General features: G+C 43.2%; 1 protein-coding gene across 3 annotated transcripts; it reads left to right on the top strand.

Moving 5' to 3' along the window:
- Window positions 1-252: 252 nt before the first annotated feature.
- Window positions 253-24,469, top strand: ARFGAP1 (ADP ribosylation factor GTPase activating protein 1). 3 transcript variants are annotated; one of them, XM_062008848.1, is made up of 14 exons: window positions 253-366; window positions 532-675; window positions 4,354-4,417; window positions 5,297-5,406; window positions 6,869-7,040; window positions 8,186-8,286; window positions 9,030-9,119; window positions 9,783-9,879; window positions 12,211-12,267; window positions 13,181-13,213; window positions 16,274-16,330; window positions 18,147-18,206; window positions 19,330-19,406; window positions 19,878-24,469. In XM_062008848.1, exons 3-14 carry the CDS (start codon window positions 4,358-4,360, stop codon window positions 20,230-20,232), a joined length of 1,269 nt encoding a protein of 422 aa, XP_061864832.1. In that variant the 5' UTR covers window positions 253-366; window positions 532-675; window positions 4,354-4,357; the 3' UTR covers window positions 20,233-24,469. The 3 variants fall into 3 exon arrangements, with proteins under 3 accessions (XP_061864832.1, XP_061864830.1, XP_061864833.1); XM_062008846.1 differs by having other exon boundaries at window positions 532-680; XM_062008849.1 differs by lacking the exon at window positions 16,274-16,330 and having other exon boundaries at window positions 532-680.
- The last annotated feature ends 1,024 nt before the right edge of the window (window positions 24,470-25,493 follow it).

Here is a 25,493-nt window from a genome sequence, read left to right as displayed (position 1 = left end):
CCAAAGCACTGCTCAGTGTCTGGAGTTGATTCACAAGAAATCAGCTGCAGCACACATAGTGACTGTCCCCTCAGAGGCCGAGGTCCCCTGGGGCCGGGGTTTCGGCCGAGGCCCCGGGGCCGGGGTCCCCCGGCCCCGGGGCCTCGGCCGAAGCCCCGGCCCCCAGTACCAACCTCCGCCGGGCCTGAGCGGGTTAAGCCGGGCACCCATAATGCCTCACGGTCCTGCAACGTCGCTCGCCTCGGCGGGGGCAGCGGCTGCGCCGTGCGGGACCGGGGACCGGCGAGTGCCGCGTCAGGGCCGCGGGGATCTGCCCTCCCCGTTTTCCCCGGGCTTGCTTCGCTTCTTCCTTTCTTCCCACCCCACGTTAGTCCTCGGTCGGGGCAGCTTCTGCTTGGGCTGGGTGGTGCTGGGATGTGGGGGAAGGGGGGGAAGAAGGCAGGGGGTGGTAGTGCCTTGTTGGCGTGGCGGGGAGAGGCCTGAGCGGCTCACGGCTCTTTTCCTTCCCCTATTGAATCTGTTTTTCCTTAGGAAGGAGAGGCCGGTGCGCTCGCCGGGGATTCGGTCATGTTCTGAGGGAGGCCTCCGAGACTCGGCTTGGATCCGGGTGTTGCAAGTGTACGTGAAGAAATTGCCCTCATCTTCCTCCTCCTCGCATCCCCCCGTGAGCTCCCGGTAAGGTATGTGTGGAACTGCACGGCTTTAAAAGCGTCTTGCACGGGATCTGGGGGTGTGCAGCGCGGAGAAGAGAAGGCTGAGGGGGGGTCTCATCACCTCTTGCAAGTACCTAAAGGGAGGGTGTCAGGAGGATGGGGCAGCACTATTTTTCTGCAGCAAGAGGACATGGGGTAACAGACATGAGCTGGAACACAAAAAGTCCCATTGGAACGGGAGGAGAAAGTCCTTTGGTGCTGGGGTGAGGAAGCCCTGGCCCAGGATGCCCAGGGAGGGTGTGGAGGCTCCTTCTCAAGCGGTTTCCAACCCCACCTGGACACGTTTCTGTGCCCCATGAGCCAGAGGAAGCTGCTTTAGCAGGGGGTTGGGTTGAGGGAGCTCTGGACATCCCTTCCAACCCCCACCATTCCATAATTCTATAATACATCTTTGAAAGTGAACCTTGCCTGCTCCAGGGACATGGGTGGCAGCGTCTGCTTCAGAGCATTTCTTCCGCTGGCAAGGCCTCTGTGTAGCCTTTTGCCCTCCCGAGACATCAAGAAAGTGCCTGAGCACGAATCACTCATTCCATCCTGGTGTACTGACTTGCAGAGCTCTTTACAGCTTGGCTGGGAGAATTTGCATCAGAGGAGTAAAGACTTACTGTAGCTCATTTCCACTTAAAAGTGTTAAATGCTACTTCTACCTTTTTCCTTATTTTTAGCAAGTTCAAAGACTCCTAAGGTGGAAACTTGTATGTTTCACCGTGAGTTTTTACTCTGGAAAGGGATTGTTTGGGTAATCAGAGTGTGAAATTGACCCGTGGGAAACGATCTGTTTCCGCTTGAAACTTTTAGTCCCAAATATTTATGTTCTCCAATGTAAACGTTGCTACTCTCAGTGTTTTCTTCACTGCTCGTGTCCCTTTACATCAGATCATAACAATGCGTGTTTGTTTATTTATTTAAGGAGCCTGCAGAGTTGTTACTTCAATATTTACTCCTGAAACTTAGAAAGCACAGTGGCTATGAGCCCTAATAGCTGGCTGGGCACATTTGAGGGGTAAACAACAGTAATTGGATCACTTATAACTTTATGGACAGATGGAGTTGAAAATAGATGTAGCACCCCTTAGAAACCTCACAGCGTGACTTTTGTTCCTCTTCTCCCTTAAGTAATATCCACATGATTTGGTGGAGGAGAAGCTGGTGGCCTCAGTTACTGCCTCCTTTTCTTGGGTGATGTGGTGTGGATGGAGCTCTGCCTTCCCACCAGACAGATGTGGTGGTTTGATCCAGGAATTGGGTGCTTCTGGAATGGGGGGGGGGGGGGGGGGGTGTTCACCTTGCAGATGGATGAATTAAAAAGGTTTTTATCCAAAAAAACCCAGTTGTGGCAGACCCAAAGGTGATTCTTGTTGCCTCTGTCAGCTTGGAGTCAGAGATCTGAAACTCCACTGGTGTGGATGTTGGCTGTAGGAGGATGGATGTCTCTGCTCTGCAGAAAATTCCTGGCTGATGCATAGTTGGAGTGGGCAAAGGCTTTCCTGTTCAGCTCTAGCGATGATCCTTTGCCACTGAGGCTGGGAGACCTTTGCATTTAGTCTGCCTCCATTTGTTTTTCTGAATGAAAGCCTGGGAAAAAGGAGGAAAAAAGAGTAAAAGAAGGATAGTGGTAAGGGAAAGTGGCCAGACAGAGAGAGACACCTGGAAACTTGGTGGTAATGTACAAGAAGGAAATAGAGCCCTGAGGAAGGGCAGCTGGCATTCAAAGAGAACATAACAAGAGTGGCAAAGAGGGGGCCTGAGTTGTGCACAGTTGTCTGGCTGTTACTGCTGAGTGATTTTCCTGAGTCCTGTACTGGGGAGGATTATTTTTCCCTTATCTCACCAGTGACATGGACTTGGATTCATATAAATGTGTTTATGGTCTCTGTTGAGGATATGAGCAACCAGGTTTTTATGTGTGGTGCTATTTCCCTCCTGTCATACACATGGGTAAGTTGTGTGTGCAGTTAAACATTGCTGTTGGAATGCTGTTGGTGAAAGTGTGTTTCATTATTCAAGAGGTTTCCTGCCATGCTTTTTTTTCCCCCCTCCTTTTCTGAAACTTGCTCAGTTTCCCTTTGATTATTGATTCCAACAATTCTCTTCAGTTTGAATTTGGTGCAGGATGACTGGAAGATGTTAGCATTAATTACAGTAACCTTTTCAGTCTAACCCACTTTGGACAAAAACAGGTCAGTAGTGAAAAAAACAATGTGAATTAATTGGAGATGGGAAGATTCTAAATGAAAACCCCCTCTCTTAAACCACACAGAACTGAGTGCTTGTCAGCAATATGTTCACAAAGGAGTAAATGCTTTGGATAAAAGGCAGTAAGTTCTGCCACACAAGTCTTCTGCTTTTAATGGTGATAATATGTAGGTACAAAATAGAGCTTATTTCTTTCTGAACTGTCTTGTCTTTGTTGGTGGCTGCAGTTCCCAGGAAGGCTGTGTGCATATGCAATTGTATGTAACACTTGATTCTGAAATGACTGCAGGGCTGTGAGTCCTATGGATGACTTCAGGATCTGGGGCAAGGGTCTAGTTGGAGGCCTGTATCTAGTGGAGTCCCTCAGGTGCTGGGACCAGTACTGTGATTTATGGCTTCTTCATAGCAGAGTGAAGAAGTGTCACAGACTTGCATAAAGGCATTTCTGCCTCTCAGACTGGGATTTGGGGAAAACATAGACCTGCTACTGTTTGCTTTGTATCTCGACAAATTAATCCGTGAGCTCCATATTCAGTAGTTGATGTGGTTTCTAATCAGCTTGGTGACTCCTCTATCTTGTCTTGTGTCTTAGAGGTTCGTTTTCTGGAGTAGAAATGAAAAGATGGGCTGGAAGTAAAAAGGAATTGCAGTCTTGTGCTGTACCCAACCCTGTATCTCTGTTAACTGTGTTTTGTGTGCTTGCAGTTTTGCCAGGTTGTGTATTCTGTGTGGGAGTCACATTTTTGGTCTTAATGGGAGTTTTATCAGTAGCTTGACACTGCTCCCTGCTGTCACTTTTCATCCTTCATAAAAATAAGAAAGATGTTGTGGTCTGCCAGTGAGACATGACTGTCAGAATCAGAATTCAATGCTGTGTAAAAGGTCCCTGCAGTTGCCTTATTTTCTTAGGATTCAGCTGATAAGCAAACTCAGTACCTCTGGAAAATCACTTTTTGATGTCCTCTTGTAAAGTGTTTTTGTAGCACCATGTTCAGCACTCACAGGTGTCAGAGCTTCTGCTGGGCGTTGCTTTGCTCTGTTTAGTTGTCTGTGTGATCCTGTGTAATCCTGGGTGGTGATAAAAGGCTTTCAGAGAGGGTCCTGGATGGGTCTGGGAGCAGCATTGAGTCAGTCTGTTTAGTACAATGTATGCCATAGATGAGTCTCCACCTTTATCACTCCCCACTCACTCTTCAGCTGTGGCTGAATTGTGCCTTTCCAAGGAATGAAAGATGACAAATCCCCCAAAATACACAAAGCAAATAGAAAAGTAAGGTTGTGGCTTTTATGGTGTGTTGGTTAATTGTTGGGGTTTTTTCCCCTGTAACTGTTGTGATCCAATGGCTTGGGTTGCAGTCTCCTTTTCCCAGAGCTGTACTACAAGGTGCTAAACATCTTAACCAAATCCTTGCATATGACTTGAGTCTTTTGTTTTTCTTTGTAGAACCATGGCAAGCCCAAGAACAAGGAAAGTTCTCAAGGAAGTCCGAGCACAAGATGAGAACAATGTGAGAAAACCATCATCTTTAGATTAGTGTTGTAGGATTTCATTTTCTTTTGATCCCTCCCAGATGGATGCTGTGCTCTGCTGCAGCAGTCATCTTCAGAGCACTAGTATGGCCAACCAGCACTAACCTAGACCTTCAGGAAGCTCACATTTGTGTTAGTTCCAGTAACATTTATTCATGTATGTATTATAGTAACGTTGCTGCATATTTGGCACGAGACATTTAAAAGTTCTAGTGATGCTGCAATGAACAAGTGTTGTCTTGGGCACACTTGTCTATTTCAAGTAGCTTGGTTGCACATTGCCATAAAGGTAGACAGGGTCAGTTTTGTTTATACTGATGTGTTTAAGCCTTGAACAGTGATTCCATTCAGAACAACTTCAGTTGCTGCACTGTATGAGCAAAAAAGCTATTTTAAAGAAAACCCCCTCAGTATAGATCTGCCATCATTTACTGCCAAACTGTAGTATGTCTAAACATTCCAAACTTGCAATGTTGTGTCTTTGTTTTGCCAAGGAAACCTCAAGAATTCAGTTTGGTTCCTTTCTCCTCCTTAAAGACAATATGGAAATGGAATCAAGTTGAATTCTTTGCTCATCAGTTTCATTATCTCATCTGTATTTCCTCACTGGCTTTTGGTAGTACAGTAGTTTTTATAACCTAACTCAGGCAAGTTAATAGTTCTTCCCATGCAGCATAAGTAATTCTTTATAGGAAGCTTACACTGTCAAGGGAGATGTTTCCAAACACAAAGTTCCCCTCTGCAGCGATTTTCTGCATACAGTGTTTTCATGGTTTGACTGTTTGATCTGTGCTGTGAAAACTCTGCAGAGACAAGTGATGGCTGAGTGTTAGGGAGAACTGTTTTTTCTCTTGCAGGTCTGTTTTGAATGTGGTGCATTTAACCCCCAGTGGGTGAGTGTGACCTATGGAATTTGGATCTGCCTGGAGTGCTCAGGAAAACACCGAGGGCTGGGAGTTCACCTCAGGTCAGCCTTTCCAGCAGGGGATGGTTACCTCGGGGTGCATTATGGCTGGGAACAGAATGTTTTGTTTTGGAAGGGTACAGATTGTTTCAATTCCAACACTTCACTCTCAGTTTTGCTTCACGCTTCTCTCCCACAGTGAGCTTTACTCTCTGTGCCTTGCCTCTAATGAGTTGGGGCATGTGCTGCAGCAGTGCAGCTGTGTTATACCCAGTTCTAGAAAGCAATGCCTTGAGCTACAACTTAAGGTTGTGTAGTGGGGTTTGGCAGCACTGCACTAGTCCTTGTACCCTGTTCTCTTAATCTTGTGGAATCTTTATTGATTAAAACTGAAGTAGTGCTAAAGGAGCTTGAGAGTTGAGCAAAAAAAGTCACAGTATGCTTATAGAATGTTTCTGTGGTGTATGCAAGCGTATAAACCAGTTTTATTCTCTAAGAGTGGTAATATAAATATGGGGTTTGTGTTTATCCAAGAAACATACTTGACTAGAGATGGGAATCTATGGAATAAGAACTGATCCTTGTCCTGGAGACTCACAGTGTGGATATAGGGACAGAGCATGGAACAGTTAGTAAAATGAGAAAGGTCAGGAGGGAAATGGCCAAAGAAAGGAGATCACTCAGAAGTATTTGCTCTTCTTTTCAAGGGGTAGTTGAAAGCTTGTTAGTGAAGAGAAGTTACATAGGAAATGAGAGTTTGGAACTATTCCATGTATTACAGGAAAGAAAAAATGAAATTACTGAGATAAGGATGTGATGAAGAGTATTTCTTTAGGGACAAAAAGAAAAGAAGTGGTCAAAATACAAGTTTGAAGAGCCTTCTAGAGGATGATATCTCACTTTTCCCCCCTTATGATCTTGTGTTTAACCACAGGGCACTGTCTGGGCTTTTGGGAGCTGGGCTTTGAATCAATTTTTTCTGTGTTTTGGAAACAATACAGTTTCATGAGCAGTAGTGAGAAATGATGTCTCAGAGCAGAGTTGAGATGCTAACTGCTGTCACAAGTGCCCTGGGGTGAGGGAAACTATTGAGCTGTCAGTACCGCTGGTCGTTATGAGAGGAGGATGGGGAGGGGCAGGAGATGTCCTCACAGTTGCTGAGGTGTAACTGTGAAAACAGGCAGGAGAAGAAAAATTGCAGGGTAAGGCAATATGGGCGAAAGTTTCTTTTATATAGTGGGTTGGATTAATTTCTGGACTTGAAGAAAGGTGCCTTTCTGTCCCTTCCCTCCTATTGACTGTCTCTTAAGTGCCAAAATACCACATGATTTTAGCATCTTCCAGTGAGGACCTGCCTCCCTTCTTATGATGATCTGTCTTTCTGTACTTGGAGACTGACATGTTTTACATTCTCAACTTCTGAGATAGGTTGCAATAAGCTTTTCTGTGTCCCTGATGATGTAGCAGGAAATTACAGCAAGCTGTGATATTCATATCTTTTGGAAACCCCCACCCTGCTTTTCAGTTTTGTACGTTCTGTAACCATGGACAAATGGAAGGATATTGAGCTGGAGAAAATGAAGGCTGGAGGTAACAGCAAATTTCGACAGTTCTTGGAGTCTCAGGATGATTATGATCCCTGCTGGACAATGCAAGAGAAGTACAACAGCAAAGCTGCAGCTCTTTTCAGAGATCAGGCAAGTTCAACTGGGGGTGTGTGTGTGTCCTCATCCCTTGCTATCTGAAAATACCCCAGGACTTTGTGAGCATTTCATTTCAAAGGGTAGGAGGGAAAGTAGCAGCCTTTTGAACCTCTCCAGTGGCTCTTGAAAGAGATCAGAGTGCTTCTCTTCAACTCTTGAATGAGTTTTCTTTAGAAACTTTTCTGCACTCAGCTGAGGTGCCTCAGGTTTTCACTCCTACAGCTTGTCACAACTAGTTGGTGAAACTGTCCCAATCCTCAGTAGACAGTTTATTCCTTCAGCAGTACGTTTTATCCAAAATGATTATTGATAAAGCTGTTGTGTATTTAGGACCAAAATGGTAAATTGATTTGCCAAACAGTGGTACAGACTTATGAAGAAATGAATCAGTAATTGTAATGGCATTATCATTGTGTGGAGGTCTGGGATTTCCTAAAGTAAGATGACAACCAAGTTGAACCCCTGAGCTTAGAATCTGAGAAAGATACTATTTTTTTTCTGCTGTCCCTGCCACAGAAGTGGCAAGAAGGTGCATTCTGTGCTTTCTAGGGTGTCCAGTTGGAAGTTGCTAGGAATAGGAGGCAGTTGGCTAAAGTTGAATATCTTGACAAGAGCAAAGATTCCGTAAGTTCTGTGCTACCGGCCTTTTAGTCTGTGAAATGGGCAACTATGAAATTCCTGTGGGAAGACCTTTGGGGAATTTTCTGTTGACTTGCTGAAGTTGTGACTTGGGTTGGAAGAGTGGCACCAGGTGAAGAGATGAAGTTCAGGTCCATTATTTGAAGGAGGCAGGAAGAGCATTTAAAATCTGTGTATAAGTTTCAGTCCTCCTATGCTAGGGTGTTTTAGATCCATCTCTTTCCGTTCCTCCCTTGTTCTGGAATTACTGCTTACACCTCTTTGTTAATCTGGTCGTTCCTCTTCAATCCAAAGTTGCCTAAAATCAGTTGCCTGGAATAAAAGCAGTGCTGAATCCAATATTACTGGTCAGAGTCAAAAAACCATCAGTTTCTTGATCAATTTGTGCTTTCACTATACAAATTGGAAAAAGAAAGAGTTGTCCTCTCTTTACAAGACCAGTGTATAACTTGCATGAAAGCTTTGACCTAGCATGCTGATTATTTTGCTGTCTCTTCTAGGTAGCTACAGTAGCTGAAGGTAAAGAGTGGTCCATTGAAACTTCTCCTGCCAGGAACTGGACCCCACCTCAGCCTAAAATGTGTGTCTCTTCCACTCATCGGTATGTATTCTTGTTACCTAACGTTGATACAGCTACAGCAGGACCAGAACCTGATGTTGGGATGTCTGCTTGTTTTATTCTTGTTGGTGTTTTGTCAAGAAGCATTTCTTTTGCTGAAGTGAAGGAATAGGAGGTAGCAGGACTTTAATTTCTCTCATAAATCCCAGCTCCTCCACCTGGACCTTAAACCATGGCAGAGACAAGTGGGCAAGAGCAGAGGACAAGCCATACTGGTTTTATCTTCACTTGTAACACACCTGAGACTCTGTGTCAGTCGCATACCTTCACTGCAGTGCCCTTCCAGTTCCTGACTGAGAGTGCCAGGGAAGGTGAGACAGACCTTTCCCTTACAGTGCTAATTAATAACAGGAGCATCAAAGCTGGGCTGTGGCAGTTTCATCTTTCAGCTTTTCTGTGTAACATCTGTTATTCTTAGCACTGAAGAACCAGGTGAACTGAAAAAGCAGTTGTAAATGAAGCAAACAAGTGCTTAGTGCCGGACTGTCACCCAGCAAGATCAGGGGCTACCTGCAGGCTGAGTAGCATTGCCTGTGTCTGGGCCTGCTGTTGCTTCATTTATTCAGTACTCCAGTGCATTTTAGTGGGTGCATCAGAGTTCTCTGCTTGATAGATGAAAGAAATAATCAATTCTACACCTGTATTGTGATGATAGATGTCAAGCTACACTGCTGAGTTAGTGGGTTTTGCTCCACACACTTTAATTCTTAAGCCTTTTATTTCAGGAGTACTGCTGGACAATCTCAGACTGCAACTGCCTCTTCTGACAAGGCTTTTGAAGACTGGTTAAATGATGATGTCAGCTCCTACCAAGGGTAATGCAATATTTATTCACTTTTTGAGTGCCTGGCCCTCTGGAATAACAAAGACTCAGGTGTTACACTTCAGCTGCACAACTGTGAGCCCCATTCACTTGTTAACAGTTAAATCTTGTTTGCTATTAAAAATAGGCTGATGATATGTCCTTAAGGAGAAGGAAAGTGCCTCTTAATGCAGTTGTATAACAAAAATGTTGAAAAACATTGAAGAGTGAGCTTGCAACTCCAAATGTTACTGTGCTGAGCTGCAAACTGGGCATTTTTTTAGCCTATATGCTATCTTACAGTCATTTGAGTTAAACAGAGGTATTGTAAAGCTAAAACTGTTTGCTTCTTTCTTTTCTTTTCTTTTCCCATTTCCATGCATCACTGTATTAGGACTAACTCAGAATTCTGCCATCAGTGATGTATGAAACTTGGAGAGCCATTAAGACCACGTTAACTTGCACAGGGAACACTTGAATTTGCAAGGACTCCCCAGAGGATCCTTGTTCTGGTTTTGTCTTTATGAAGTGAGTGGGTTTGTGTTTTGGGTTCTAGGTGCTTTAGGGCTTTATTTTCCAGATGTAGTTTAAAGTCTTCTGTGCTTTTCACTGTTTGTTTAATGGTTTTAATGAATAGGAACTGACACAGATACCACTTACTCATTTTCTTGTGCAGTGGCCAAGAGAATCGCTACGTGGGGTTTGGAAACACAGTGAACCCTCCCAAAAAAGAGGATGACTTCCTGAATAATGCCATGTCTTCATTGTACTCGGTGAGGAACTGCTTCAAGCTCTCTGTGACCTCACTTACTGTTTCCTTCAGTTTTGTCCACTGTTATGGGAGAATATAAATGGGGAAGAGAAACCAAAGACTGCAAGTAGATAACAGAGAGATGTAGAGTGTTGGCTGTATTCTCAGAGTGAAGGAGATACTATTGCATCTTTAAAAGGCAAATTGAAGGGAGAAACTGAAGCAAAGCTTGGGTATTCCATCTGATATCAGTCCGTAGCAATAAAGAAGACTAATTCTATGTATAAAATGATAAATTAGGATATAGCAATGGGTTAAAAACTAATACTCAACAGGGCTTGGGGAAGAACAAAAGGAATTACTTGTTGGGAATAGCAGTTAGGCTGGTAGTGCTCTAAATAGTTGAACCATATTAGGAGTGTTCAGTGGCAAAGAACTGAAATGTGTGTGTACATGGGTGCCAGGAGCCCTGAGCAGTGATGAAAACATTTGAAAATGCTTGTGGCAGGATGTGAAGAGATAACAGCATATGGCTGAACAGTTGTCATGATGAAGGCAGAGACGGTGAAAGATGTATTGTTGAAGGAAAATGGGAATCAAGTCGGAGGCAGTCGGGGACAAATTGGTGCTTTGATGGGCTGCAAAGTAACAGTGCTGAACCATGTTTGGGTTTTGGAGTCACTGAGGAATAAGGAGAAGTTTTCTGCCAGAGTTAGTGGCCAGTGGTCTTCTGTAAAGATTTATTGGTGTGAACATCCATCCACACCAGCTTCCATTGTGGCTGCTGGGTTTGTTTTGCTTTGTTTTTTGATTTTAAATATACTGATTTCACCAGAGCACAATAGAAAGAGGTGATGCCTGAGCCTGCCATTCCAGGTGATCCCACCAGGTGCTTAGTGTGGGTCTGCTGGCTGTATTCTAGATGTGTCACAGACCACAGGCCAGGGAGCTCAGATGAGAAACTGCATCTATAATGTTACAGCTGTGCTGAGACAGCGAGGGAGAGGTGACACTGTGGTGTCCAAGTTAGCCCCTGTGAATCCACGGTCGCGTTGAAACTTATGATTAAAATGCCCTCTTGTGGCCACAGGTACACACTGCAGTGCCATTTAAACTCGTTTATTGCAGTGAGACTGAAGATTTGCAGGCATTTTGGTACTGGGGAGGAAACCCAGTTTTGCTTGCCCTGTGTGTGATTGGCTTTTTCCCCACACATCCTACCCTTATGTGCATACATTGTTTTCTGCTGTTGCATGTCAGGAGGAGCATTTTCTGCAGTATTCACACTGACTACACTATCCAGCTCACTCTGTAAAGAACAGATGTCACTGCACTTTAGGTTTGTCTTGAGTCCCTTGAGGCTCTGCTTAACATAATAACCACGAGACTTATCACTTTGCCTTTGCTGCACTTAGTGACATAATTATCTGTCAGGGAATTAATGAGACTTCAAAAGATCAGGCACAAAGCTATTTTTTAGCAGCTTTTTTTTCAAGAAAAGACCTTCCTTCAATGTAAATACATGGTGTAGTTGAATTAAACAGAAGAGGTGATGGGGAAAAGCTTCTATTTCTGGCCTTAATATGGAGATCTACCCAAAAGTGAACACGTTACCAAAACATCCATGCTTTAAACAAAACATCTACACTGACAGAAATTGATAGAAGACACTGGTAGACATGGATCTGAACCTTGCATTCATAGTGCTGTCTTCATGAGATTTTGTGGCATAGGTTAAAGCTAGGTGGTGATAACCTGCAAAGGGAAAAAAAAAGCCCTTATATCTATTTCTTCAGTCATTATTGTGTACAAGGAGAACCACACACACCTTAAAGTTCATGTCTGGCTTTTATCCATTCAGATATTTCTTTATGGCTCTTTCTTTAAAGACTTTAATGAATCAGAAAAGGTTTCTTCTGACTATCAATTGTCAGACACCAAATAAGAAAGCAGCTAAAAGAAAGAGCCAATGGCTTTTAGATCTTCCAAGAAGCAGGGAGGCAGAGTAAAGCTTTGTTTCTATGGCTTGGAAAGATAGATTTTGTAGGAAATGAGCAGGTTGAAGCATTATGTTGAAATGGGATATAGTTAAAGCAGTCATTTTAGTGGAATACCATCTGAAGCACTCAGGTTTGTTCAAATTGCAGCTGTTTGGACATAAATAGTGGAAGTTTATTGCTGTGTTACGGTTGAGTGACTATACTTTGTGCTCTTCCTAGCAAGTAGTTCCTATGACTACAGGACAAGCTGTATCAGAGAACAGTTTGACTTAATTCAATGTGTAATGCTGAACACCTGGTTATTCACTATTATTACTCACACATAGCTTACAACATTCTCTCTTTCTTTAAAGGGATGGAGCAGTTTTACAACTGGAGCAAGCAAAATTGCCTCAGCTGCCAAAGAAGGTGTAAGTAAAACAAAATGCACTTTAGTATAATTCATGTAAACTCAAGAGATTCTGTTAGTGTTCCAATAGTGATGTATCTTTAAAAGGGATTATCAAATTCTGCTCTCTGTGGATTTTTGCCTATGGCATATAAGATAAATGCATTTTGAGTGTAGATATCTGCTTTAAGTCTCATGTTTCTGAATGGAAGTTTGCCCAAACTTGCCCACTGGCTGTAAGCATCGAGAAAGAACTCCACAAACATTTCTGTCTGTGCCACATAAGGCCAAACTACATTATTCAGCAGAAATTTAATACCAAGTTACAAGCTGCTGCTGGTTTTGTATTTTTCCCCTTCCTTTGACTTCCAACTACAGCATTTTTGGCAGTTGAAATAGCTTGTTGGGCAGAGGTTGTGCCCAGAGGAACCCTGTGGGAAAAAGTGAGGCATGGTCTTCATGCACTGCATGTTCTGCAAACTCTCAGAGACTACACCCAAGGGAAGTGAAAATTTGTTGCATTGGTGGTGGAAAGACATGAAATGTTTGTGTGCAAGTAATGGATTGCAGCTTTCTTCATTTTGCTTAGTATTCTTCCAGCCTTCTATGAGCATAATAGTTACCTCTGAAGTTTAAACAGTTGATGAGCATTGTCTTTGGGTATGCTGCTCTTCTGCATTGACTCTATATTGTATGAACACCCTTTCTTCCCTCCTGTTGTAAGTTGAGAAAGGCTGATGCTTCCCCAGAGCAATCTGGAATGCCAGAGGTGGTGATACAGATGTTCTCTGCTCACTGTGAAGTTCTAGCAAAGGTCCATTCCTCCTGGAGAGAGGATCATGCAGCATTTCTAAATGTGTCTATTTACAACTTAAAGGTTTTCTTCCTTTCACTAACTTCCTAGTGAACTTGAATGTGTTTGCTTCTTTTCACAGGCTACCAGATTTGGATCTCAAGCAAGTCAAAAGGTGATTATAGCCCTATCTTATTGACTGTAATTGGCTTTGTGTCATGCATTTGTCTGCACCAATTGATTTGGACTTGATCACCAACAGGCCAGCGTGTTTATCTTTCTCAGTGCACAGTAATTTTTAGGTTCTAGCTCTTATTTCTGTGGGAATTGCAATCAACCACAGTGATCAAATTAAGCAAGAGAGAAACAGTGAGGCTCTGCTATGTGTTGAAGAGGCAGGAGAATAAAGTGTTTGCATTTAGACTTGCAGACTTAAAATACCCTGTGGTCTGTCTTGAAGTAGTTTTCTCAGTGATCCAGTGCAAGCCATCTCTGCATTGCTGAAGCCTAATAAGATATTGCAAATGTAAACTGTTTCATAGTGTTGTTAAATGAACTTGCTTGTGTGTATTTTTAAAAGTAGCAGTTGCAAAAGCATTTCCCCTTTCAAACTAAGGCTGAAGGAGAGGCAGTCAGAGCTGGATTACACAGAGCTGACAGAAGCAAGATCAGTTTGCATGGGAGAGTTTTAAACTCAAATGTACAAGTTGTGCCAAAAGTGAGTGAAGGAGGGCTTACATGGATTAATATATAGTGTAGGGAGTTTGACTTGGAACTGTTTACTCTTCCTGTATGTGTAGCATTAGCCTGGCCTGCCTGCTGGTAGACAGTGCTCAAAACAAATGTGAAGCCACAGTGTTGGTGTCCAGGCAGATGGGCGCAGTAGGATGCCAATACTCCAGCAGCAAGCCAAACTGGGGCATATTTTGCAATCAAAATGTCTTGTTAGAGCACCCAAACTCAATACCTAGAAAGCTTTAAAGTATTTGCTGCTTGGCTTATGTAAGAAAAGCAAAGTGGTCTGCAGGTCTTCCTTTGTCACTCCTTCCAGAAAAGGTTCTCAATTTAGTGTTTTTAGCCACTGAAGATATAATGTTAAAGCTTATTGCATTTACTGACAAGGACAACAGCATCATGGTGCTCTGGAGCCTCAGCTGTGTTGCTGAAGCTTAAATTTGGTTCCTGAAACATCTGATCTCTTGCTCTGTAGAACAGGCTTCATTTCTCTTTTTGATGTAATGTATTGGGTGTCCAGTGACCAAACCCATCCTCTGACTGTCTTGCCAGTAGATGTTATAAGTTTGAAAAGGTTTGTGCTACTTAACTTGCCTGAAAAAATGCTGCCAATTTGGGTGTTTTTTTGCTAAAAGCTGCTTCTCCCTTCCTTGCTCTTTCTCTTCTGCTGTCTGGGTAAAGTTTTGGGGCTACAAGCAGCAGCCAGAGCCGGTAACGCCCTCACATATATTCTTGTGCATGGACTCCTTGTCACTGTTGGTGCTGAACATGTGCATCTGCTCCTGAGCTGTCTTGTCTTCTTTTTTTTTTGCCTTAAATCAAATCTGTTTAAAATAATGTTGTGTGTTTCATACAGTAATGTTTCTCCAAACCTATTGAAAGTTGGATAGAGATATCCAAGCTCTGCACTCTCAGAAAACACGCTGTACGTTTCTTGTCTGTGCTCTTCATAAACACAGGTGACTTCAGGATGTCTGGTTGCATGGCTGGTCCAGGAATGCCAAGGACTTCCCTGGGGTGTTGTTTGAAGTGCCCCATCATGTAGTGTTGGTGGTGGTGGTTAGGATGTTGTCCTGAATTCAGTGATAGCAAAGATGAAGCAGCAATTTGGATGGAAAGACAATTGTACCCAAATCCTTCTATATATATAGAATTATATGGTTGAGTAAATGGGATAACCTAAGACTTGTTTATCATTCTAGCAATGACTCCACTTAGCATGCCTGAGCTGTTAGTCTTAGTGTATTACACTCTTTATCATATTAAACCTGGTAAACTGTTCTTTGAAAGGATGAAGAATCTTCTTTCATGTGCTTAGACACTTCCTAGCCTCACTTCCAGTGGAAACAACCCTCATGTAACTTGCATTCGTGTTTCTTACTAGGTGGAGGTGGGGTTACCTTTTGCCTTTGTCTTAAGTAACTTTTGAACTGGTAAGGAGTAAAGTATTGGAGATAATGGTAGCTGGGTAGAGAGGAGATCCTAGTAGTGCTGTGGCTTTTTAGACACCTCTGTGGAGGAAAGGTGCTTGAGGTACTCCATCCCTAGGAAACATGAATGAAGGCTCACCCACTAAACCACGGTAGTGGTAAGACATAAACCCTTGGGAAATGAAACTTCATCAGTCTCTGCTAATGTTTAGAAATAATATTTGTCTCTGAGCAAATCGACCCTTTTGGATTAATTGGGCTAATTCAGAAGGTAATCAGCATAATGTGACAATGCTGAAGGAGAGCTAAAATCAGTCAGCAGCTTGTGGTAGTAGGGAGAGGAATGATTTCCCATGAAACATTTGCACACCCTTCTGTCCGTGTCATCTCATGAATGGAATTTTGTGACTTACTCTGTGGGCTTACATGCTGTAAGGTGCTTCTGAAGTGCAATATCCTTATGCATCTCCTTCTTGATTGCAATAGATTTCTGAAGTTCATTGTTTTCTCTCCCTGCCAACCTGGAGCTGTAAAAAAGGATTACAAAAGCCTTCTGTCACAGCTTTGCCTCTTGGGTATTGCTTAGAAATAATTGGGCTGTTGTTATAGATTAAACAAAAGGCAGCACTCCAAGGCAGAAAAACGGGTGAAAAATTGGCCAAGAAAAGATACCTAATTCTACAAGTAATTCCATTAGCAAACAAAAGTCAGGGTGGGTGAGGTTGGTTCTTCCAAATGCTCAGCTGCAGGCATTAGCAAGGGGCTCATCTTCCAGTTGAACCATTGCTTCTGCAACGTCAGACTTTGCTTGGGCTCTGGGCATCTCCAGCCACTTACTGCCACGTGCATCTGTGTTTGAGTATCTTGTCTCTGAGTGTTTTCTGCAGCACTGTACTGTGTGTGCTTCTCAGCTCACCCTGCTTGTGTGAATCAAAGCTTCAGGCTTCCCATGGGTTTGGAGATGTGCAGGCTGGTTTCTCAGCAGTAAGATGTTGGCTTGTGCTTTGATATTTCAAGGGGAAAAAAAGGACAATATAACTGACTTTGTTTTTTGTTTTGCTTTTAAATAGGCATCAGAGTTAGGTCAGACATTAAATGAAAATGTTCTCAAACCTGCACAGGAAAAGGTAACTTTGGAACTAGTAAATTACTTGCAGATGGTGCTTATGCTGAGGTGGGGAGTGATTGTTTCCTCACCTGATTGTCAGTGTGTCCTTCTGGCTTTTCATATAGTAGCAAAGGGGAAACATCAAATAATTCAGAGGTGGTTGTGTTACCAAAGAAGGGATAACGAGAGTAATTTCACTCCATGTACCTTTCCCATGTCTACAAGAGTCTGTTACGTTCTGCCTTGTAAGGTGCTATTTTATAGATTTCATGCTTTCAATAAAGATGGGGCAAGATGAAAATGCACCCTAAATGGATGTAAAAATCAACTGTTAAAGTAAGCAGCTATTCAAAGTGTCTTTGAGTGTTAACTTGTAGCTAAGGTCATCAATTCAAGTGAAGAGGGGCAATTTAGCAACAGAAGTAACACATCCTTGCAACCTGTATTTGGTGTTTATTCCGGATATTCTGGAGGTTAAAGGTAAATTTTGCCTTCATTCATATGCAAAGTGTGGTCTAAAGTTTGATTAGCTGTTCTAGCTGCTGTGGTGTTCCTAGGAAACTAAATTGAAGCAGATTTTCATCTTCACTTTACTACTGTGAGTGACCATGTGGCTAATGGCACTCCCAGCAGCAGCAGGGGGAAAGCACACATGCTGACCTGGGTAAACACAGATGGTCAGTAGTGGGCAAGGCAAAAAGCAAGGGCAGTCCTCAGAAGTGACTGGAGATCACTGATTCAGGTCAAATGTTGCCTTCCCGTTTTCTGTGTTTAAAACCAAAAGTGTACTCTCCCATCTCTCCCATTTGCCATGCATTTTATTCTGTGCTTCTGGAGTTTTGGATCAGCTCCAAAATGTTGATGAAGTTGATTTGTGATACTGTGGTGCTCTACTTACCTACGTACCTTTGTCCCAAAATGCATTGGTTCTCATGAAGCAGACTAATTTGGCTCTCCTAAGAGAAGCAGGGCCACCACTTTGGGACATGGATTAATCTTCCTGTTGAAAAGAATGGTTTAATCACATTACAAAATAATTTCTCTTGCATCACCTTTAATTGAACATTCTTTATTTCAGACCACAGGAGGAGATTCTAATTGGTTTCCTATTCCCTAGAACTATCCACAGCTTCTTTCAGAGTGCTTAGATGCTTTATTTTCAGGGTTATTTTTAGGGTGCATTTCCTTGAGCTGCTCTTTATTTTGTAGGACAATTCAATGAGGAATGTTGCATTCAATATTAGAACAGAGATTTCCCTTAGGATATTGTGCTCTCAGTTCTAAACAAGTGTTACTTTTTCAAGTGAGTGTTCAGTGATCACATCTGTGCTTGTATGAAGTCACTTGCTTTGGAAAAACTGCCATTTATTACTTGGTGAAAGATACCAATTGGTTTCCGATTGACTGAAGTTCAAGACCCTTTTAATATTTAAATCAGCTTGTATAAAGACAGAGAATAAATTGCATCTGATGAGTTTTTAATCTCTCCCAAACAAGTCTTTTTATGCAGTAAAACATGTCCCAAATATGTAGCATTTGCAGCTTTTTGTTTTGTGCTGGTGCTCAGCATTGTTGTGGTGATACCTTCCTCCAGCTGTGTGTGCATCAGAACATTCCCACAGGCTTCACAGGACCAAGGTTCACTCCATTCAAGACCAGTGCACTTCATATGTCACTTCCTTCACGTTTAGCTTTGACTTAAGGATATTCTGATTTGTTTTCTATTTGGGGGTTTTTTCCCCCCACACTTTTTGGTTTTAGCTACTAAGCACAAGTCTTAAGGCTTCATTACTACTTGATTTTCTGACTAATTACCAATACTTTGATTCATGTAGGTGAAAGAGGGGAAAATATTTGAGGAGGTCACCGTGGGGGTATCCCAGTTGGCCAGCAAGGTATGAAGTGGCCTGCTTGCCTTTGAAGGAGGCCAAACAGCAAGCCAGTCTCCATATTCTTACAAAGAGTTTGAAGTGAGTCAAAGCCCCAGTGCAGATTTAATCTCTGCTTGTGCTGAATCTGAACAGTTTGAAAGTGTAAGTTTCAATATGCAATACTTCTGTTGGGGCACTGAAAAGCTGTACAGATAATGGTGTTGTCCTCAAAATAGTTTCCCTAAGGGCATGAGGAAGAGTTATGAGACAGCCAGTGCCCCAAACACAAAAAGGAAATATCCAAAAGGGAATATGGAGACAGCTTGCATTGCATTTGTATGGTTACACTTACTAATGTTCTGTACCTTTTGTCTTTGTCTTTGCCTGCTCTCATTGCTTGGTAACGTGGTAAGTGCTCTCCTCGACTGCTGAGTACAGAAAGTCAACCTATTCTGGTAACTCATATGAGGTTACCTAGGAAGATCTGTCTTTCTAGCACAGTGAAAGTCAGCACTGGAAGCTCTATCATGTGCCTTGAACATTGGGCATATTTGACCTTAAATAAGTGACATGCCAGGCTCTAAACAGAGCAGGTAAACTTGAAGTCTGAGTTCTGGGATTCATCATCTGTATCTCTGACACAGAATGGTGACTTCCATGTGTCACATCAGAATTTGGGTTTCCAAAGCCAGTCTGTTAGAATAACCTCAAAGGATTCTCCTAGTAGTCATGTTTGTTCTAGAGCTGGTGTGTTTTATGTGGAATGAAAGTAGTTTTGTACAATGGTAGAAACATGAATCCTGGCAAACCCATCAGTGCTGGCTTAAGGTTAGTTTTATACAAGGGGTAATTCCAGCATTTTTGTCTAGGAGAGAATTCAAAAGGTGTTAGTGGTGATGGTGGGTGAAAAAGCTGAACTCAGCCTCCTTTTTCCCATCTCCCAGCAGCACAATGCTGTCAGATGTGTGCTTTTTACCTCCAGCACCTAACTGCCCACCAAAAACACTCATAAATGAGTGAAGTTTTCTTGTGAAACCTGTTGTCATTATCTGAACAAGTGGAGGAATGTGGTGTGGCTCTTGCTGTTGGACTTGCAGGAGGAGTTGGTTCAGTCCAGATGAGTGAAGTGTCTCTCTTTGTTCTCTAGGTTCAGGGAGTTGGAAGTAAAGGATGGCGAGACGTCACCACTTTCTTTTCTGGCAAACCAGATGATAACTCTGAAAGGTATTATTTATTGTTATTATCTTCTGTATCTCTTCTTTCTCTCCTGTGTGTTCTGTGCAGTATAGTAGCAGCAGGTGACTTTTAAATATGAAGCAATTCTTCTGTCATTGCTAGTAGGCTTTCTCTAGGTAATATGGAGGAATTCAGTCTGTTTGACAGTTGTTAAAATGAGAACAAAATAGTGTAGAGCCCTTTGGTTTTAAACTTATACCAAATGCCTGTTCCCATCCCTTTCCCTACCCTGAGCCTGTTACTACTAAAGGCTGTTAAAAACCTGTGCATTAGAATGCAACCTTACACCATTTGGAGCAATATGTGTAGTTCTTCTACCTTCACCATCAGTTTTTGTTTGAGCAAAGGGCAGTAGCTTAGTTGTTCTTGTTTGTAGTCATTTGTTGTTATGTTTGTCATAACTAATTTGTCCCTACCTTCCTTTTTTTCCCCTGCCCCCTCACCCCTTCCCAATAAAAGACCAGCTGAGGGAGACAGCTACCAGAACAGTGGAGGGGAGGGCTACCAGAACAATGCTGTAGATCAAAGCTTCTGGGAGACCTTTGGCAACTCGGATCCACCAAAAGCTCATAAATCTCCAAGCAGTGAGAGCTGGACCTATGTGGACAATTCCACAGAGAAGAAGAGCTCCGATAGCTGGGACGTGTGGGGCTCAGGAACAGTCTCCAACAACAAGAACAGTAACAGCGACAGTTGGGAAAACTGGGAGACCAACTGGGAGAACACAGGAGGGGAGAGCAAGACCAAAAAACCTCCCAAGGCAACAAAAAAGGCTTCTTCAGCTGATGATGGGTGGGATAACCAGAACTGGTAAAACGTGGTGAACCCTGTTTTGCACAGCTAGGGGAGAGAGGCTATACTGGCTGATGGAGAACGTTTTACACACAACTGGAGTATCTTGGTTGACCTTCTCAATCTGTTTTTTTTTGTGCTTCCCATTCATTCTCTTTTCATCTATCCTGGTTTAGGAAAAAAATAAGTAGCACCTGAGTCTTTTTATTACATAGAGGTGGCTCTCCCTTTGTTATTGAGGATAGTGAGAACTCTTCTCCTTGCACTATTGAGGCTGTGGACAGTGGCTTTCTTAAGGTGGATGTCTGAAGGAAAACCAAGTCAGTGCACTTTCCTGCAACAGCCTTGCATGTCTAGGTTAGTAAGTGTTCATCCAGAATCCTCATACAATTTGAGATGACCTGAGGTGTTTAATGCAAGCAAAGGACAGGGTGTGTCTAGGAAAGACAGACATTAAACAAGCAAGGGAGCTGAACACATCTAGTTTCGATGCCTTATGGATTGCTCTGACCATGTGAAGTCTGGCAGTTCAAGATGCTCTTTAACATACTTTTTAATGGAGCTTTGGTTTTAAACTTTATGATGTTTTCTTTGTCTTTAGCCTTTTAAAACTTATTTCCTCCCCTTAGTATGAAAGAGTAACCCAGAGGTAGATGGTTATTAGTATAAACTCATAGTTTTGACCCGACCTATCAAGGAATATCCAGAGTGGTTCTACTTGACATTCTTGCTCGATGCATTGAGAGTTTGCACAGTGCAGCTCCCTTACACAGATAAAATGCCAAACTGTGATCTTCTTCCTTACCTACACTCTTTCCCAGTTTGAGGGCTTTACCATAGTCTGGTTTTTTAATGTCTCTTTTCCTTCTTCTACACATCTATTTTATCTGTTCTGATACAAGTGAAACCTTTCTGCTGCCCGTGGCCCTTTGGACATTTGTGTGGCAATTTTTGGCAGTGAAACAACTTTATACAAAAAGATTCCAGTAAGAAAACATGGGTGGAAAAGATGAGAACACCGAGGAGAGAGGCTGGCAGCAAACCTCTGTCAAGATGAGTAGATGGCTGGATTTAATAGTAAAACTTAAGCAGATGTTTTCCAAGTGTGTCCAACTGCATCTCTGCTTCCATCCTGTGTTTCTCCATGTTTTTCTTCCTGGATCCTGTTAAAGAAACACCATGTAAAATAAAAAAACCCTTAGAAGCTCTTTTTCAGCATTAAGGAATGGAATAGAAGACTCAGTGATGTCTTAGTTCTGCCCCAGCGTATTGCTTTGTGTTGCAATTTCTACAGAGGAACTGTGACTTTAACAACAAGGGTGTCCTGTGCATCCCACTTTATTTTGGGAGTGTGTTGTAAATATACACTGAACCCCAAACCAGTCAGCTCACTTCACAGCATCATGATTTGCTGTCTGCTTTACTGCCAGCATGGAGTTCTGTACTGGGGACTCTGCACAACTTAATACATACCTAAAAAGGCTTTAAAACGAGTTACTTTGTTCAAGCAAACGCCCAGCCCAAGTTGTTGCAATTACAGGGAGGTTTTTGAGCTTACAGTAATACCAAGAGGTTAAAAAGGAAGGAAAAGCAGGAATCACCTCAAAAGCAGCAGATTTTAAAGGCTTAGGTGTAAGTAGCAGTGCCTCTAGAGCCTGGTTCTGTATTTCTACTGATAGAGTCTTTCAGACAGTGAACAACAGTTTTTTGTAGTCTTCTCTAGCCCTGCCCCACGAGACTTGGGCTTTCTTTTCCTTTGTTGCTTCTCCTGCTGGTGTGGTCTCTGAAGCTGGAGCAGCAGCTGGCTCCTTGCTGCTGACAGGCTGCCCCTTTGCAAGTGCTGAAGGCATCAGAGATCTGTCCTTCCCATGCAGTTTGTGGTGCCACTGCCAGACCTTTGCAGCCTGACCATAAACCACGGATTCACTTCTGCCTTTCTTTTCTCCAGTTCCAGACATTGCTTTGCCAGAGCTGAATTGCATGTCAGACTTGGTAATTCCGTGTTTGGCTGCACACACCTCTGTTGCCTCCTTGTCCTTCGCCTGCATGCCTCTGGGAAGGGGTGGCAGTGGCTGCAGTGGTGCTGCCTGACCCTCCGCTGATGGTTCCTCTTTGTCAAGCCTTGCAGTGATGGTGATGGCCAAATGCAGCCCATGGGCTGCACTATCTGGCTACTGCTGTCTGTCTGGAGTGGTGTGAAGCTGATCCAGCTTCCCCTGTGTAACTCTATTACAGTTTCTCTTTCATAAACCTCCTGAAATAGCTCATGGCAGGGTAAGCTTGCTTTTAGTCCATTCAGAGAGTGGTGTGGATGCAGATGTTCTCCTCAGCTCTGTGGTTTGTCTCAGAGAAAACCGCTTTATTTCTCCATCACTTGCAGCTACAATTGACATGAGCCATTTTTTTTTCCTTCTTCTGGTTTTATTTTTGCATCTCTTTAAATTCAACAGCCAGAGCCCTGCTCAGGCAGAAGCTTTGGACAAAGGTTTCTCTTCTCTTTGAGGATGCTGTGAGAGAACAGTTCCCCCTGTCTCTTTCCATGGTGCTGTAGAGAGGCAACAAAACACTACATCTCCCAGGAAGGTGTTAATGAAAGATATCAAAAGAGTAGCAAATAAGTACAGCCACAAAACCAGTACAGCAACTGGGCTCAATTTGCCAGGAAAATGGGCATTTTTTACTGACTTGTCTGAACCTGAGTGTTTTACCACGTCTTCCAGAGGAGAGGATTTTACTCAGTGTAGATGGCTGGGAAGCTTCTGCAGTGTGGTGGAGTGCATGCAGCCAAGGGGCATGCATAGAGGGGGTGTTTGTGAGTTAGACTTTGGGGGTTTTTATCTCCTCTCCTGTCCCCAAATCCTATTATTTTGGCCTGGTTGTGAGCACTGTGCCCAGAGGTGTTGAGTGCAGCCTGAGGGAGCTGAGACCACTGCACTAAGCAAAGATGCAGCTGTTGAGTCTACGTGAGCCTGTGCCTTGGCAAAGCTTTAGCATCATCTGGTTTTGGTGCATGAGGAGGGCTCTCTGCTTTCCTTTCAATCCCATGCCATGTGTTAATGCTTTTAAGCTGTACAAACAACTTGCCAGGAGAGAGAGTGCAGAAGGTGAAGCGTCTCCTGCAGCAGTCGGACATCTCAGTGTTGGGTTGAAAGGTTTCAGACTGGTTTGTTCCTTTGTGTGGCTTCCACTTTGGAAATAAAGAGCAGCTGGAGTCCTACAGGTAACCTGAAATCGGAAAAAACTTCAAGACATTCAAATCAAGTGCCACTTGCAACAGGGTGAAAGTCAGGAATGTAGTCCTTGCCATTAGTGATTCTGTTAAAACGTTTCAGTTGTGTCTTGCAGCCTGTTAATAATTACATCACTTCAAGAAATGCTTGGTTGCTCAGCTCTTTTCTCATGGTTGAGACCTCAAGGACAATGCTGCTGCTTTTATTTTCCAGGCCAGCCTGTGTAACATTCCGTGGGTTCATGATGTATTTTATCAATGTAATGATCTGTGCAATAATTTAACAAGTGTAGATAAAACCTTTGTTGTTTAATCCAGGATCCATTTAAAGATACAGTGGTCCTCTTGGAGAATGGCAGGCTACCCAGGTATTTCAGTTCTCACCTTTACTTGGGCAATATTCAACTTCAGTGACCCTGGTAAGAAAGGTTTGAGAGATGAGTGATTTAAACCAAAATCAAGAAACATTTGACTGTCCATTTATTATCAGAGTTCAATTGTAATGGCTTAGTGACCTCTAGCTGTAGAGCCCTCTTTCATTTTCATGCCAGCAGAATCTTGGTCAGTATTGGAGTACTGTATCTTTAATTTTCCTGGTGTGTTTTTTGTGAAGTTCACAGGAATGGCAATTTCAGTGAACACTCCTCATTGTTCTGTAGAGTGGTACCAGACTCGGACTGCAGTGTCATCTTTTAAAGAGCATTATAATAAAGCAAAGAGATATGGAGCAGAATGGTGTTTAGCCCTTTTTCAGGAGGCTTAGCTGACTTTAAATCCCCCATTATCAGGGCTTCTCTGGTCTTTTGGGTGAAGGAAGTTAGTTTTTGCTGTGGTTAACATCAGAGAGTGAGCCCTAAATGGGGACACTTAATTAAGAAGGCAGGGAAGTGTTGTTACCATCTGAGTGTGAAGCTGTCATGTTGGAGGAGGTGAACTGACATTAACAGCATGGCTGCATGTCCTGATGTGCTGCTGTCATGCATATTCTTTATTGCCAGTGTTGATGACAGAGCCAAAGCCAGGTGCCTCAGCTGTATTTCACTGGAGCCTCTTAGTCTTAGTTGCTAACTTAAGGCCTATGTTAATGAGGAACAGTTTTAACACAACACTGGTTGCCTCCTTTATTTAAAGACAACTTTAAAATAGAAATGAAAATGGTTGCAAAGAGATTTATGTACTCTGAGATTTTTATTAGCTCCAGAGGCACTTGTCCCAGGAGAGACAGGTCCCTTTTACAGCAGTTTTCCTTTCCAAGAAGTGAGGTGTCTCTGACAAAGCCTTCAGCTGGTGGTGATGCTGCACACCCAGATCCCTTCAGCAGCCAAACAGTCACGTGAGTACTGCAGATGATCATGACTGAGCTTTATGTAAACCTGAGTAAACAGGATTTGCTGGCTCTGGAGGGAGATTTTTTGGCCCTCAGTTCTGTCAGCATCTGGAGGCCAATGGCCTGGAAACGTACAGAGTGCCTTGGGAAGCAGCAATGTGTGGTCTGAATATTAAACTGAGCACAATCAGCAAAAGCTGGTAGAAAGTGGAGTCAGTGGACTAGGAAATATCATAGTCATTGTCTTGTGGGGGAACAGATAGCTGCAGTTGTGGTGTCCAGCAGCCTGTGCCAGGGCTCTCTCACCCTCAGAGCAAAGTTTTTCCTTGTGTTCCAGCTCATGTCCATTAGCCCTTGTCCTGTCGTTGGACATGACAAAGGAAGTGATGCCCCATCCTCCTGACACCCACCTTTAGGTACTTACAAGTGTTGATGAAATACCCTCAGGCTTCTCTTCCCCAGGTCCTGCAGCCTTTCCTCCTCACATACATGTTCTATCTACTGATCATCTTGGTGGTCCTGCACTGGCCTCTCTCCAGCAGTTCCCTGTTGAGCTGGGGAGCCCAGAACTGGACACAGGACTCCAGATGAGGCCTCACCCAGGCAGAGGGGGAGCAGAACCTCCCTTGACCTGCTGCCCACACTCTCTTCAAGCCTCTCAGGCTGCCATTGGCTTCTTGCCCATGAGGGCACGTTGCTGTTCATGTTTATTTGCTGCCCACCAGCA

Source organism: Colius striatus, chromosome 16 (assembly GCF_028858725.1).
Source record: "Colius striatus isolate bColStr4 chromosome 16, bColStr4.1.hap1, whole genome shotgun sequence".
NCBI lineage: Eukaryota > Metazoa > Chordata > Aves > Coliiformes > Coliidae > Colius > Colius striatus.
This window is presented reverse-complemented; position numbering and strand designations above follow the sequence as displayed.

What these genes read in the sequence shown, in the direction of transcription:
- ARFGAP1 (XM_062008848.1), top strand. Translation starts at nt 4,358, where the DNA reads ATGGCAAGCCCAAGAACAAGGAAAGTTCTCAAGGAAGTCCGAGCACAA. An exon ending in TGTGTCTCTTCCACTCATCG is followed by an intron (nt 8,287 to 9,029) that starts GTATGTATTCTT and finishes CTTTTATTTCAG; the next exon opens with GAGTACTGCTGGACAATCTC. An exon ending in CCATGTCTTCATTGTACTCG is followed by an intron (nt 9,880 to 12,210) that starts GTGAGGAACTGC and finishes CTTTCTTTAAAG; the next exon opens with GGATGGAGCAGTTTTACAAC.